The 16,173-nt window shown below is 41.9% G+C and overlaps 1 protein-coding gene across 1 annotated transcript in view; it reads left to right on the top strand.

Moving 5' to 3' along the window:
• IMPG2 (interphotoreceptor matrix proteoglycan 2) overlaps positions 1-16,173 on the top strand; it is a 91,154-nt gene that overhangs the window by 61,175 nt on the left and 13,806 nt on the right. The window contains exons 9-12 of the mRNA XM_065419283.1: positions 5,663-5,721; positions 8,301-8,318; positions 10,595-10,839; positions 11,848-11,930. Of these exons, the coding sequence (XP_065275355.1) occupies positions 5,663-5,721; positions 8,301-8,318; positions 10,595-10,839; positions 11,848-11,930 (405 nt within the window). The remainder of the gene's footprint in view (positions 1-5,662; positions 5,722-8,300; positions 8,319-10,594; positions 10,840-11,847; positions 11,931-16,173) is intronic.

Genomic DNA, 16,173 nt, shown 5'->3' with positions numbered 1-16,173 from the left:
GAATGCCGGCTCAACAGCTCCTGCAGTAGTGAGTAGCTGAGCTTCTCCATCTCTTTGTACAGGACTATAATTTGTCTTTTTTGCAGGTAGAGATGGGAGGGTGCTTTTGGGAAGGCAGGGCTCCATACATGGGGGCCAGGGGCGGCTCCAGGCACCAGCGCAGCAAAGCGCGTGCCCGGGGCGGCAAGCCGCAGGGGGTGGCGCGCCGGTTGCCGTGAGGGCAGCATTCAGGCAGCCTTAGGCGGCATGCCTGCGGGAGGCCCGCCAGTCCCGCGGCTTTGGCGGCAACTCGGCAGCGGGTACAGCGAAGGCACGGGACCGGCAGATCACCCGCAGAAATGCTGCCGAATCCCCGTGACCAGCGGACCGCCCGCAGGCATGCCACCAAAGGCCGCCTGACTGCCGTGCTTGGGGCGGCAAAAAACATAGAGCCGCCCCTGATCGGGGCAAAGGGACTCCGTTCAAGCCTGAGTTGGGAAGTTCTCTGTTTCCTTTTCTGCTTTTACTAATGTATTTTGCTTTATTATTATAAAAACATTATTGCTTAGTGGAAAAGGCTTGGCTGATAGCAACTGCATTTTGTTCTGCCAGTTTACACACCTGCTTATCCCAGGACTAAGTTTGGCCCTATTCTTCCTGAATATTTCAATGACTCACTGATCGGGTTGTGGAGACAGGGCTTCAAGAAGTGTCAAGATTCTCATTGTCTTGTGAGGGAATTCCATTTGATCTTAATAAAACTTCAGGGCTTGGAAAAGCTGTTTAAAATTTTAATGCTTCCTTATTAGTGAATGGCCTGCCTAAATTTACCTCAGAGCTCTCTAAATTTTTGGCCAGGTTTGAGCTCCTGTACAACCTAGCCAGTTTTAAGATCCAGAATATGTGAGAAGGACAACACTGAGTCCCAACTGCTAAAGCAGAAAGACTTCCCAGCTTAATTTCAATAATCTTAACAAGTGGAATGAACCTTCAGATGACTGTAAAAGCAACTACCTTCAGTGCAGTGAATTTTTCCAAAGAGAGTGAATAATACATTAGAAAAGTTTATGAAGGTCACAAAACAACAGAGCACTACTCAGTACCATCTGGGAGCAGTGACATTTCCTGAATGCGTGGACACCTCTTACATGTAATACATCATTTGTAACCTGAGCCACCAAGCCCAAACTCACTGCTCACTTGGGCCCCAGCTCAGCAGAGCGTTTAAGAACCTGCCTAAATCTATTCCTATTCATCAAAGTACTCAAGCACATGCTTAAATCCCATTGAAGTAAATGGAAATTAAGCACAAAAGTGTTTTGCTGAATCAGGGCCTTAAATCCTCCTGAAAATGCACCTCTTCTGCAATTCCCACAACTAGTGAGTCCATAATATTTGCTGTCCTAGAGCTGTATTTTTATCATTTTTTTTTTTTTTTAAAGAAAAAATAGTTTCTGGGCCACTGATATATATGTGTGCACTGAAACTGAGCATCTGTGTGATCACATCACTGTAAATCTGGACATTCCTTGTCCCATCTCCATTTCTCACCCATACTCATTGACATGTCCACATTTTGACCATAAGCCCTTTGGAGCAGGGACCATGTCTTTCTTTTGTATTAGGTAAGACACCCAGCACAATGTTGGGTGCTATAAAATAACAAACAATAATGGCATTCTTTTCTCTAGCTTTATTCCCTTTTCAGTCTTATTAGCTGGAGCTCTTCTTGGCAAAGTCTGTTGAAACCAATATACTGGGGCTAACTCTATGCCAGATTCTGAGTGAGGTGGGAAATAGATATACTCTATCCTTCAGCCAAAGGGTGTCACCAAACTGTCATGTATGGCCAGTTTAGGTCAGAGTCTTAATTTCCTAGCTGTGTGGCCAAATAGTGCCCTAGTGTATGTGGAAGAAATGTCAGATGGAATAGGGGCCACCTGGCATCTGGATGTTCCGTTCCTTTGATTCACTGCCTATTTCTCTCTCTGCTTGGACAAAGAAGCCTTTGAAAATCAGCGGCACTTGGGATAGTTTAAGTCTCACCAGAGACCATTTAAAAACAGGCCTGGGGAGTGGAATCTGGGGAGTAAAAAATCTTGCGATGACAGATCACAGGGATTTTCTGTTCCAACATGAACACAATTACTGGTGGTTTCTCCTATTTGTGGCCCACTATTGCAGGACGGTCCCCTAGTTAATTAGGCCCGGATACACCAGCACTTTACCACCTGCACATTTCCCCTCCTAGCTGCACCCTCACCCAATGGACTGTTATCTTTCTCCCACTCCTGAACCCTTGATAATTCCACCCAGGTAAAGCAGCCTAGCTAGCCTAGTAGCAATCGGCTGCGTTCTGCACTAGCACCTGGTACGCTGACTCATTGCTGTGTCTTGGGATCTGCTACAATGTGGCCTAGAGCCTAAGACTTTTGTCTTAATCTGTCCTACATTTAATCCAAAGAATTTTAGAGGCAGTCAGAACCTTTGGGTGGGGAAAAAAGATTTGAGTTGGATAAGCAGGATAGTAGTGTATGGGTGCACTGCTGTCAGGAGACATGGAGACTGTCAGTTAAATGGGCTCATATAAATCGGATTGTGTTTTAGAATCATAGAATATCAGGGTTGGAAGGGACCTCAGGAGGTCATCTAGTCCAACCCCCTGCTAAAAGCAGGACCAATTCCCGACTAAATCATCCCAGCCAGGGCTTTGTCAAGCCGGGCCTTAAAAACCTCCAAGGAAGGAGATTCCACCACCTCCCTAGATAACGCATTCCAGTGCTTCACCACCCTCCTAGTGAAATAGTGTTTCCTAATATCCAACCTAGACCTCCCCCACTGCAACTTGAGACCATTGCTCCTTGTTCTGTCATCTGCCACCACTGAGAACAGCCGAGCTCCATCCTCTTTGGAACCCCCCCTCAAGTAGTTGAAAGCAGCTATCAAATCCCCCCTCATTCTTCTCTTCTGGAGACTAAACAATCCCAGTTCCCTCAGCCTCTCCTCATAAGTCATGTGCTCCAGACCCCTAATAATTTTTGTTGCCCTCCGCTGGACTCTTTCCAATATTTCCACATCCTTCTTGTAGTGTGGGGCCCAAAACTGGACACAGTACTCCAGATGAGGCCTCACCAATGTCGAATAAAGGGGAACGATCACGTTCCTCGATCTGCTGGCAATGCCCCTACTTATACAGCCCAAAATGCCGTTAGCCTTCTTGGCAACAAGCGCACACTGTTGACTCATATCTAGCTTCTCGTCCACTGTGACCCCTAGGTCCTTTTCTGCTGAACTGCTACCTAGCCATTTGGTCCCTAGTCTGTAGCAGTGCATAGGATTCTTCCGTCCTAAGTGCAGGACTCTGCACTTGTCCTTATTGAACCTCATCAGGTTTTTTCTGGCCCAATCCTCTAATTTGTCTAGGTCCCTCTGTATCTGATCCCTACCCTCCAGCGTATCTACCACACCTCCCAGTTTAGTGTCATCTGCAAACTTGCTGAGAGTGCAGTCCACACCATCCTGCAGATCATTAATAAAGATATTAAACAAAACCGGCCCCAGGACCGACCCTTGGGGCACTCCGCTTGAAACCAGCTGCCAACTAGACATGGAGCCATTGATCACTACCTGTTGAGCCCGACGATCTAGCCAGCTTTCTATCCACCTTGCAGTCCATTCATCCAGCCCATACTTCTTTAACTTGGCGGCAAGAATACTGTGGGAGACCGTATCAAAAGCTTTGCTAAAGTCAAGGAATAACACATCCACTGCTTTCCCCTCATCCACAGAGCCAGTTATCTCATCATAGAAGGCAATTAGGTTAGTCAGGCATGACTTCCCCTTGGTGAATCCATGCTGACTGTTCCTGATCACTTTCCTCTCCTCTAAGTGTTTCATAATTGATTCCTTGAGGACCTGCTCCATGATTTTTCCAGGGACTGAGGTGAGGCTGACTGGCCTGTAGTTCACCGGATCCTCCTCCTTCCCTTTTTTAAAGATGGGCACTACATTAGCCTTTTTCCAGTCATCCGGGACCTCCCCCGATCGCCATGAGTTTTCAAAGATGATGGCCAATGGCTCCGCAATCACATCCGCCAACTCCTTTAGCACCCTCGGATGCAGCGCATCCGGCCCCATGGATTTGTGCTCATCCAGTTTTTCTAAATAGTCCCGAACCACTTCTTTCTCCACTGAGGGCTGGTCACCTCCTCCACATACTGTGCTGCCCAGTCCAGCAGTCTGGGAGCTGACCTTGTTTGTGAAGACAGAGGCAAAAAAAGCATTGAGTACATTAGCTTTTTCCACATCCTCTGTCACTAGGTTGCCTCCCTCATTCAGTAAGGGGCCCACACTTTCCTTGACTTTCTTCTTGTTGCTAACATACCTGAAGAAACCCTTCTTGTTACTCTTAACATCTCTTGCTAGCTGCAACTCCAAGTGCGATTTGGCCTTCCTGATTTCACTCTTGCATGCCTGAGCGATATTTTTATACTCCTCCCTGGTCATTTGTCCAATCTTCCACTTCTTGTAAGCTTCTTTTTTGCGTTTAAGGTCAGCAAGGATTTCACTGTTAAGCCAAGCTGGTTGCCTGCCATATTTACTGTTCTTTCTACACATCGGGATGGTTTGTTCCTGCAACCGCAATAAGGATTCTTTAAAATACAGCCAGCTCTCCCGGACCGCTTTGCCCTTCATGTTATTCTCCCAGGGGATCCTGCCCATCTGTTCCCTGAGGGAGTCAAAGTCTGCTTTTCTGAAGTCCAGGGTCCGTATTCAGCTGCTCTTCTTTCTTCCTTGTGTCAGGATCCTGAACTCAACCATCTCATGGTCACTGCCTCCCAGGTTCCCATCCACTTTTGCTTCCCCTACTAATTCTTCCCTGTTTGTGAGCAGCAGGTCAAGAAAAGCTCTGCCCCTAGTTGGTTCCTCCAGCACTTGCACCAGGAAATTGTCCCCTACACTTTCCAAAAACTTCCTGGATTGTCTGTGCACCGCTGTATTGCTCTCCCAGCAGATATCAGGGTGATTAAAGTCTCCCATGAGAACCAGGGCCTGCGATCTAGCAACTTCTGTTAGTTGCCGGAAGAAAGCCTCGTCCACCTCATCCCCCTGGTCTGGTGGTCTATAGCAGACTCCGACCACGGCATCACCCTTGTTGCTCACACTACTTAACTTTATCCAGAGACTCAGGTTTTTCTGCAGTTTCATACTGGAGCTCTGAGCAGTCATACTCCTCTCTTACATACAGTGCAACTCCCCCACCTTTTCTGCCAATTTATTAGTTTATTTGTTTTAACCTCATGCATGTCTGTTGAAAGGCCACTACAGAATTAAGATGCCAGAGAGCTCCATTGTGACCATGCAGATTTATAGTTCCCTTTTCTCAGTGTACAGTCAAATGTCTGTAGCTTTCCTATCGGTGCTGGGTGTACTAACAATTTCCTTCTGTTTTTGTAACAACAAAGAGATGCCATCTCAGCTCATTTTATATATACAGATAAAACATTCTATGCTGTCCTATGTCCTTTTCTATTATAAATACATAACTCATCATTTTATACAATGCTGCAAATATTTCCTAAACAGTTTTTCCATTTCTATCTAATGCTATAAGTCCATAGGAAAAAAATTAACTGTATTATTTTTCATAAATCATATTTATGTCTCTATTTTTCCCAAATAGGTAAAAAATGCATTTGAAGAATTACCTGGATACAATAATATCCATGTGCTGGAATTCAGGTAAATAGATTTATAAAGGCATACGCACCTAACACTAGTGCTCTCATAATTGACCTACACAGCTTTTACTGATCACTGCCACAGAGGACAAATTTGATCAGCTGTTCTTTCTTCTGCCACTGAAGTCAGTTAAAGCCTCTCTCATGATGTCTGCCCCTGTTTCTTTGTTCTAGGGATTTAAATACAATAAACATATCTCTTGCCATTTAAGATATGTATTTGATAATTCTCCAAGATTCTCAAATGTTCATAATTTGACACAGGTTAGTATTAAATGCAGAGGAATCCAAACACTTTTGGGAAAAGGTTGAGTGTACTTAACTTTTTATCCAGTCTATTAGGGAAGATTGAGTGGCTCAGAAGGTTAATGATGAAATATCTAACATTTCACCTCTAAGTCACAAAGAGAACTAGATGAATAATTTGTAACAAATTGTTTATTTGATGTATTATGCCTGTCTTTCTGTTCATGAATATTCTGTGAAAAGATGGAGTTTCTCCAATTTATTTGTTCTTCAAAATGATTCACAGTGTCATTTTTTTGTAAAGATTATTTCCAAGTGATTTGTAGCAAGTACTTGAAATTGAGATTTGAGCTGATTTGATTGGATGCACAGGTCACATGACATGTTTCTGTTTCCTGATTGGATTGAAGATAATTTTTAGGATTAGGTTTCTGATGTGAATACTCAGGAGTATGAATCTGAAATTTATCCGCCATTAACATTTTGCACTTGTTGATTTATAAGTCAACGTTTCTCTGAATATTCCTGCCAGTAAACTCAGTTGCTACAATACTCACCAGAAGCAAAAATGGCAAGGGACAAAGGATACTTTTGTGTTTGAAGCACCAGATTGGGAATCAGGAAATCTGGGTTCAGTTCTCAGCTCTGCCAGACTTGTTGTGATTATCTTGAGCAAGTCACTCACCCTCTCTGTGCCTCAGTTCCCTGTGTACACGGATAATACTGGGGGAGGGGGGGTTGTGATGGGGTTCAAATGCTATGGTTATGAGTGCCATAGAAAAGCTGTTACAGAATGAAATAATAAAACATTCAAAAGGTTATTTGTGGGCCTGTTTTGGTAGGATTTGCCCATTTGTGTAGTGACAAATTCAAATCTAGCCCAGTGTGCGATGGTTTGTTAATAATTGGCAACTATTAGTTGATCTTTAGGTGTGTAAAATGCAGTGGTGGTCTCATAAAATGGATTGTAGTTGATAAATGGCCACATCACATTCTCCCTAATATTTATCCTTGTTTGCAGTCTCTGCAAGGGAAACTAAGCTTTGCAGGAGCATGGAAACAGCTCTTTCAGTTCTCACTTTTAGCAGAAGTCAGAATTAAAACACACAGATGTGGTGGCGTAGAAAAGCCCGCACGGTCTCAGCGTATGTCATACCAGTTCTGTAGAGAAATGGCTTCCATCTCCATTAATGCCATTCTCCTACCTCCAATCAGCCCCAGCAGTGTGCAGAGTACGTACACTGCACACACCCCTAGCATGGGTATAAGCAGCAGTGTGTACGGCTTAGGCATGTAGAGTAAAGACATGCCAGAAGCCTAGAGTATATGCCCTGCCTACACAGCTGTCTGTTTCATGCCCAAGCAGTGCTTCCCCTGTCTACACTGTCCCACTGCCTCCCTGCTGCTGGAGCCTTTCCCCATCGCAGCGAAAGACTCCAGCACTGAGGAAAGGCTCTGGCACTGGGGAGGCAGCAGGGAAAGGTTTGGGGAGCTGCCAGGGCCTTTCCCCTGCCAGAGACTTTCACTGCTGCATGTAGCTAATGCCGCATTGTAGACAGTTTGCCTTTCACTGTGATGTGTAGCTACACGTGCACTACATGCGGCTGCACCTGTGGAGAAGGCCTTGCTGGTTCTGGCAAAATATTCCAGCAAGGATATCCTACTAATTTCTGATAAGTAAACATGTTTGTAAAGTAGCCCTAAGTAACATTATTGTGCCTGTTTTTCCCCCTGATATATGCTAGTACAACTGCACTGACTTAGTAGAACAACTTTTAGTCCCATTGAAGCCAGTAGTGAATCTCCCATTAAGTTGAGTGAAACCAGAATTTGGTCCCTTCTATTGCAGAATAACATTTTTTACTTGTAAGCTATTTAATTTGATTTATTTTCAAATTTGCCTGTTCTGTATCATGTCAGAGCGGTCACTGTAAGGAGTAAACGAGAACATGGGTTCTGAAACTTCCTTGCACCGTGACCCCCTTCTGACAACAAAAATTACTACACGACCCCAAGAGGGGGGACCAAAACCTAAGCCTGCCCGAGCACCACTGTCCCAGGTGGCGGTGCCAAAGCCCAGGGGCTTGAGGCCGAGGGCCTGCAACCTGAGCCCCACCACCCAGGGCTGATGCCCTTGCACTTTGGCTTTGGCCCTGGCCCTGGGTGGTGTGGCTCGGGCTTCGGCCCCAGGCACGTCTAACTCCAGCCTTGGCGACCCCATTAAAATAGGGTCGTGACCCACTTTGGGGTCCCGACCCACAGTTTGAGAACCACTTAAATGGAAGGACAAAACTGTTTCTCATTTAACATATTTATTTCTTTTTTAATGTTTAGGTCTCCTGATGATGACAGGTAAAGGCAACATATGTATATTTATTGTCGTAGTGTAAATTTAGACAGGCTTGCTAATTGCATGAGACTACCAGTTATTACGACAGTGTGGTTATGGCTTCACAATTAAGGATACATCCAGTAAAAATGTATCCCTTGCTGTAGATTTACTTTAAACTACAAGTAGCTGATCTGTTTTAGGCCTCAGATAGTCTAATCCAATTTTCTTATTTAACTGGTAATCAGAAAGAGTTACATAGGAAACTCTGCCTAAACATGAATTAGTTAGTGACTATGTTTTTTGTAGGACTCTCTAGTTGGAAAGCAAATAAAATAGCTTGACTGCTGTTTACTGGTTTTGCATTGCAATTTGTGACAGGGCACCTAGAGCCATTGATAGGTACCGCACCTCTTTTTTTATTACTGTATAAAGCCAAATACATTAAGACAATTGTACATCTCAAGCAAACCCCATTTAGCTGTTTGAAGGCCAGTGTGGATGTGAACCTGAGTAGAAGTTGTAATCAACCTTCTTCAGCTGGAAGGAGAGATCAGACTGGGCCTGTTTGGGGAATGTTTATATATATAATAAACATTTATATATATAATAAATTGTGGGCTATATATATATTAGAGAGAGAGAGAGAGACACACACGTTAGAGGGAGTTAATACTTGACCTTTAATGGATTAGGAGCCCACAGTTTATTGACCTTTTGTTAGAGATTTCCTAAAATACAATCAAAGAGGGAGCACTCTTTGAAGCCCTTATTCATTTGAAGAATTTTGAAGTAATTTCCAATTAATACGGGCTTCAAAGAGTGCTCTCTTTGATACCTTTTATGTCAGCTAAGTTCCCAAAAGTCAATGAACTGTGGGCTCCTAATCCATTAAAGGTCAAATATAAATTCCCTCTAATACACATCTTAACATAAAAGCTGGTTTCCATAAACAATCTTATAGAGAAGCAGCATTTGATTTTAGAAGAAGGGATTGAAAAGAAAAAATCTCTAAAAACCGCAGAGTATTAAAGCCATCCCCTTGCTCCCATGCACTTCTGCAAGAAAGGATGCACAAGAATCTATTCAGAGAAACTCTGCTCCAAGGAACAGATGTTTGGGTCCATTTCAGGTGGATGACAGTAGTTATTAATTGCAGTTAATAGCTGCAACTGACAGCATGGCTTTATTAAATCCGGATATTATTCTCATCCAGCATATTGGGTTCTGATTTTTGCCCTGTCTTTTCATTGTTGTGCTCTGTTTCCATTGCTCACAGTGATACTTAGTGTCCATGATGTGCCTACAAGAGGTGAAATTCAGCCAAGGTGGCAACAGCAAAACTCCAGCAGAGTTGTGGTTTTAGTGCAGCTTCATTTGCTGCTTATATCTGAACTGCGCTTAGTTCTGCAGGTCTCTCTAAGCCCAGCCATTGATTAGGAATGCATTCCAGGTCTACCGCAGGAGGAAAACCTATCTTTGGAGCAGGGTTTCCTGGTACTTCATAGACAACCCCATTTTCTCATTGTGCACTTTGTACAGTCAAAGTGTGAAACACTAACTAAAGCTCCCTGGTGCTTACGCTCTGTGTATGGTAACTCTGATTACTGCATTGTCTTGTGGGGAAGTAAATCCAAGTGTGCTCATGAGAAGAAAATTCAGAAAATAGAGTAGGATTGGCACAAATAATTCAGCTGTACAAATTTACAAAACAAAAGCTTCTTAATAAAAATAAATGAGAGCAACTACATTCTTATAAATAGGCACTTTTCTGGGCATATAATATAAACACATCTTTAGATCTATCAAGAGCACCATTTAAAGCAGGTTTAAATTGCACAACCTGTCCACTAGGGATGATCAAGGACTCTCAAATTTTTATATTTGTTTGTTTACGTTTTCCCAGGCTGATTCCATGTCTCAAAGCCATTCATGGGGTTGACAAGATCTGGTAAAAACCTGGGCTCCTCACACATAATATTTCCACTTCTGGATATTGGTTGGCCCTATTAATGACGATGACATAAAGTCAAATATTTAGTCTTGTCATGGTGTTGGAACTATGAGATTTTGAGTTTGGGTGGCGCTCTCGCTGAAGATTTTGCTAGAACTGTGATACATTTTACAGAGCTAGATAAACATAAAAATAATTAAATATATTTTTACCAAAGACCCCCTTTAAACTGTTGTATCTTTTCTAAGTGTGAGACCTGGCTCCTCAAACAACCAGAATGCATGATATAGCTGGCCAACTGTTTAGCTCTGATCTAGAATTCCTTTTTTCTTTAAAAAACCACAGTGGTGTGGAGGTTCACTATGCTGTCACGTTTGTTGGGGAAGCCATCAGCAATGCCACCTGGGACCTTATTAACCTTCATTCCAACAAAGTGGAGGACAACTCCTTCATAGAACTTGAGGATAACCCAACTGTTGTTTACACAATCAGTGACTTCAGAACTTATATTGCTGAAATCCTTCAAAAGAACTCTTTGCTTGAAAACATCTCTTTGACCTTGGACCCTGACTCTCTCCAGCTCATTAATGGTGTGTATTACTTAAGAAATGCTGTGGTCTGTTAATCAGAATTTATGTTTAAAAAAGATGAAGGATGTGGTGTGAGGGATTAGGAGCTATTCTCTCAAAAGGAGGAAGTTATATGTAGTGGTATGGTCCACAGGGCTCCTCCTTTTCTCCTGATTTTATCAAAATCAAAGCAGATCAATACTGGTAGGATCCTATCCCTAACCCACCAGATTAGCCACTCTCAAATTAATTTAACATTGTGATGTATAATTTTTAAGGTGTGCATTGATGGTTTCAATCATACGTCAGTAACTAAAAGGAAATACAAATTCCACCCAAAATATATACTTTGTATGATATTGTATGTCCTCTTACAGCAGGATGATGCTGATGACATTCTGTAAGAGTGAAATTCAGCTCAGTGCAGAAGGCCTGCACAAGGCCCTATGTGCCACTTAAATGGAGCTCAAGTGAAGCATAGGGGCCCTCTGTACTAGGATGAATTTCAGCCTAGTAATGCTGAGTTGGACCCTGGCAGCACAGACCAGTGCCTGGTAAGTGCTGTCTTCTTGATGACTTCCCTGTTGCCAGTGGAAATTGTTATCTATCTAGGTCGTTATCCTTCCTCTATCCTTGCTTTAAGTGTGACTGATAAAGGGCATTCCAGACTCTCAATCATTCTGGTGAGCACTTTGAGAAGATCCTGGAAGCAAATATGAGATGGCGAGAGGAGAAATGAGTGAGGGTTTTATCCAGAGTACCCTGATGCTTCTACAAACAATGTCCTTGCAGTGCTAGTGCAACCTTTCACAGGATTCTCTAAGTGCAAATTGGGGTGATAAATTGGACAGTGGACACCTTCAAATGCTGAATGTTTTCTTATCCTCTGCTTTTAATTATTTTCAGGCACCCCCAGCTGTGACAGCATTTGGAGGAAAAAAAGACAACAAAACACAATTGGCATCATATAAACTACAATAACCATTCCAAATGAACTGTGATTTAACAACGTATCTTTTATTTCCACAGTGAAAGAAGTTCTCTCCCCTGCACCTGAAGACACATCCAGGATTACTGAAAATCCAACTGTTCTTGAGTCTCCAGAAGCTGATGTTGTAAGTACATTTCTGCACTGCATTCTCATTCTAATGACTCTGATTTGTCCTCCAGCTGCCTACTTACAAACACAACCGAACAGTTTAACTCTAAAAGGTGGAAGTATAGTCAGAATCCAAAAACACAGCTCTCTGCCATGTTTGAAATACAGAATGAATGCTCAGAAATACACACAATATAGAGACATACTGTCTGATGAGAGAGCTCTGTTTTGAAAGTCTTCCTTTTGGGAAATATTTGGTCTTAGGAGAGTGGCACGCCTCCTGCAATAGAAGCTGATCTGTTCTTTTCAGTACAAGCCAGTACTGTGTACTTGTTATAGCCTGTCTAACCACTTCTTCATTTTAGGATTCCCTTCTGGTTTCTTGTAATGTTTTGATTATGGATGGCTTCATAGGGAAATGCTGGTCCTCACAACTGAAGAGCATCATTTGAGCCTTTTCTTGGAACAGAAGAGGTAGATGTGAGGGGAAATTTTGCCCATGGAAGAGATTAGATTAAAATATAACTCCTGTTCCTCCTTTCCAGCTGTACTGCTATCACTGAGAAGTGCAGGGCTCAGTTTTTATAAAAACAAACCTATGTCTCAGTAACAGCAAAGGAAATCTAGAAAAATATTGGCCAGTAGTTTCATTTTTATATGTCCAAGCTTGCTCCAAAGTTGAAGGCGTTAAAGGCAACACCTGACTATATATGTATTGAGATAAATTGAAATTAAGCCACAAAATTCAGACACAGCTTCTGAACATCCCTAAATTTGGTGCTGATCCAATCTGTTTTTATCTGGCCCATTATGCAGATAGTTTTGAGAGACTGGGCACATTTAATTTCAGGCCAAGTCCCTGAAGTCCTCACTCAAGTAAAACTCCCATTGACTTCATATGAATGTATGTTATGATGTACATTATATTAATATACAGTATATTAATATGTGTAGTATCACTGACTTTAGTGGGAATCTTTGGCTGAATAAAAACTTCAGAAATAAACCTATGCAACCTAGAAATTTACATGGAATTGCCATAACAGATTGATTATGGTGAACAGCATGAATGTATTGGCTAATTTGTAGAGATTGGTTTTCTATATTGTATACTTACTAAAGATGAGTGAATAGCTTAAAAATGTTCCATACATGCATTAATAAAAGAAATAACTTTAGCTGTGCTTACATCCCTTCTATGTTCACTTTCTGCAGATATTCTAGCAAATGAATTTATTGACAGGAAAGTTTGTAGCAATTCACTTTAACTGGATTTTTGAGAATATTTTCTGGAAGGGAATTATGAACTTGTAAAAGCAAGTATTTGCACCCAGAAACCTGATTCCAATAGCTCTGTTTATCCAGTCAAGGAATAGAAACAATAGCATGTGACCTACATTTCCAATCAAGAGCTTCAATTTTAGATAATGAATACTTGCAGCAAGCTGCTATGTGCAATGAACAATACAGAAATTATTTAGGAAACAATTTCAATAAGAAAATCAAATTGCTTATGGACAGTTTACAAACAGAAAACAAGGCTGAATTTTTTTAATTGCTCAGTTGCAATATCTGTTCTACACAGCTAAAGCTATATGGGAGAAATTAAGTGCCAGTGAGAAAATGAGTCCTGCTATATTTTGTATTAGCCCCTCTGTAGAAATAGTTAAAATTTTAAGGACTCTATTTTACTTTCATCATATTTTTGTGGGACTATCCTGACTTCACAAACTGATCAGTAGCAGATATCAATTAACTCTAGATCCACCTCTCTTTAAATTTTACAAATCCTCATCACTGTATCTCTCTCAAATCCTGCAGATAAGATTTGAACCAGAGGTGGTGGTTGTAATAGGCTGGATTATTGAATGTAATGTCTTTCTGGCAGCAAGAAATGGAAAATTGGGATTTTTTTTGTTTTTGCAGTGATCTGTCATATTAGTAAGCCGTTCAAATGATATTGGCAAAAACAGAACTTGCCACTCTAATATTAAACTTGTTAATATAACATTGTACCATAACAAGAATCTTTGAAATGCATTAGTTGTCATAGGGACACCTCTCCACATTAAATAAATGATGAAGTGCAATTCCTGGCACCTGCATGCTAACATTTAAAAAATTTGCATTGAAAAGTTATTGATATCAGTTTTTGTGTTTGTTCTTTTTAATACTTATTTCGCTAATCTTGGAAAAAAACAAAACAAACCCTGATAGTTTTGCACACATTGATGATTTTTGCTTCTGAAGCACATAACTCGTATATATTAATTTTCAATTCATTGATAGCTTGCAATTGCTAAAATGAAAACAGCCTACAAAGATATCAGGAGTGGAATAATGGCTAGTCATAAAAACAGGAAAGGCAAATACTTGTTAAAGAGTTGAACAAATAATTCACAGCTTATTCTGTGAAATTCGCATTTTTTTTGTCCTGTTCACAAATTGTTCAAACACAGATAATTAAATTCTCAGATTTAGTCATCATTTGCAAATTACTTCAGAATAATTCTTAGGTATAGACTATGAAGAGTCCATTGTGAGTGTTCACAATTCACACACCTATAGATTCATTACATAAATTGTATGGTATTGTTTCTATTCCCTTATTGGATGAATTATATAACTAACGTGTCCTGCAGTGTAATTTGCTAGCATGGACCCCTCTCCTTGGTGGCGTCCAAGGGCCTGCACTAGTGAATTACACTACAGCATAGGGGCCCACACATCACAGATAGCAAGTTTTACAACCAAAGATGCAATCTGACATTGACAATTTGAGCTTAAACGAGTCTTTGACGAGTATTCATGCTAGGGGAATGAGCACTGGTGTGCACATTGCCCGCGTGGTTTATTTTTCTGTGCCAAGGACTGGAAGCCAGGCTCCTCAATTCTAGTCACAGACGATATGCTGACCCCCTCTTTGGTCTTGGTTAAATTAATCTCTCTGCATTGGTTTCTCTATGTGCAAAATGGAGACAATACCTACCCTATCTTACAGAGGTACTGTGTGGATAGATTAATGTTTGAGGATGAAAAGTGCTAAGCATTATGATTGTTATGATGTCCACACAAGTATAGTGTAGGAAAGAAAAAGAAAAGCTTTGAAATCAAATTTGCTTTTCACCATGTATGTTGTTTGTTTACTTTCTGCATTTCATTTAGCTTGGAGATGAAAAGCACTATGTAAGTTCTAAGCATTCTTCCTCCTCTTATAGATTCCACTGTTTTAACAGGCTTTTTAAAAAAGTGTGTGTTGTTACCCAAATATGACTATGAACTACAAGGAGATGGATGGGTTTCTATACTAGAGTCAGGGGCTCTTGAGTCAGCCGATGGGTAGCTTATAACATTGTTCTTTAATTGGCGGCCCGTGGGCCACATCCAACCCATGAGGACCTCCCATTTGGCCCGCCACTGAGCATCAGCTGATCCTTCATGCCTGCTGGGAAGTAGCAGCACAGCTTTCTTCCCCACCCCTCAGCAGCCTAGCCTATTCTTGTAGGAAGGGTGGGGGGAGGAGGAGGAGGGGAGCCCTCCCAGCTCACAGGAGGGGAAGGAGGGAGCAGAAAGAGCCTTGCAGCTCAGGGCAGCCCCACTCCCTGTAATGCCCAATGTGAGAAGGAAGAGGGAGGTGAAGAACCCCTGGAGCTTTCCCACCAGGCCTCAGAAGGGGGAGGGGGACCCTACTGCAACCTCCACCCAACCTGGGCTGTGAGGGTTGGGTGAAGAATCCCAGTCAGAGCAGAGATGAAGCTGGGAAGGCCACAGATAAGGGGAGGGGGGCTGAGAGCAGGGTGGGGCTAGAGGTGAGAACTAATGGGGGGGGCCGGGCAGATTCAGGGGTGAGAGTGCTGGGCAGATGGAAGAGCTAGAGGGCAGAACTAATGGGGGCTGGGCAGATGCACTTCCATTTATTTTCCCTCTATAATCATGCTATGGATTTAATTTATAAACTTTTAATTTATATTTAAACACACTGAAGCTAGATTTTGTTGATACATTTTGATTTACAGGGGTACACTTTTAATCAGGTGCTTACGTAACGTAAAGCAATCATTAATTGACGTGCTTTCATCAGTTAACTTGATTGCATCCAGCGCAGTAGTTTTTCAGAAAAAGAAGAAAAACCCCACAGAGCAGCTGTCAAAATATCAGGCTATAAGAAAGGGAAATTAGATGTCCATTCATTTAATTTCTCATAAGTTTAATTTCCAGTTTTAATTTAATAGTTTTAATAGAATTAATATGAATAG

Source organism: Emys orbicularis, chromosome 1 (genome assembly GCF_028017835.1).
Source record: "Emys orbicularis isolate rEmyOrb1 chromosome 1, rEmyOrb1.hap1, whole genome shotgun sequence".
Classification (NCBI taxonomy): domain Eukaryota; kingdom Metazoa; phylum Chordata; order Testudines; family Emydidae; genus Emys; species Emys orbicularis.
Note: the sequence above shows the minus strand (reverse complement) of the source record. Positions and strands in the feature narration are given on the sequence as shown.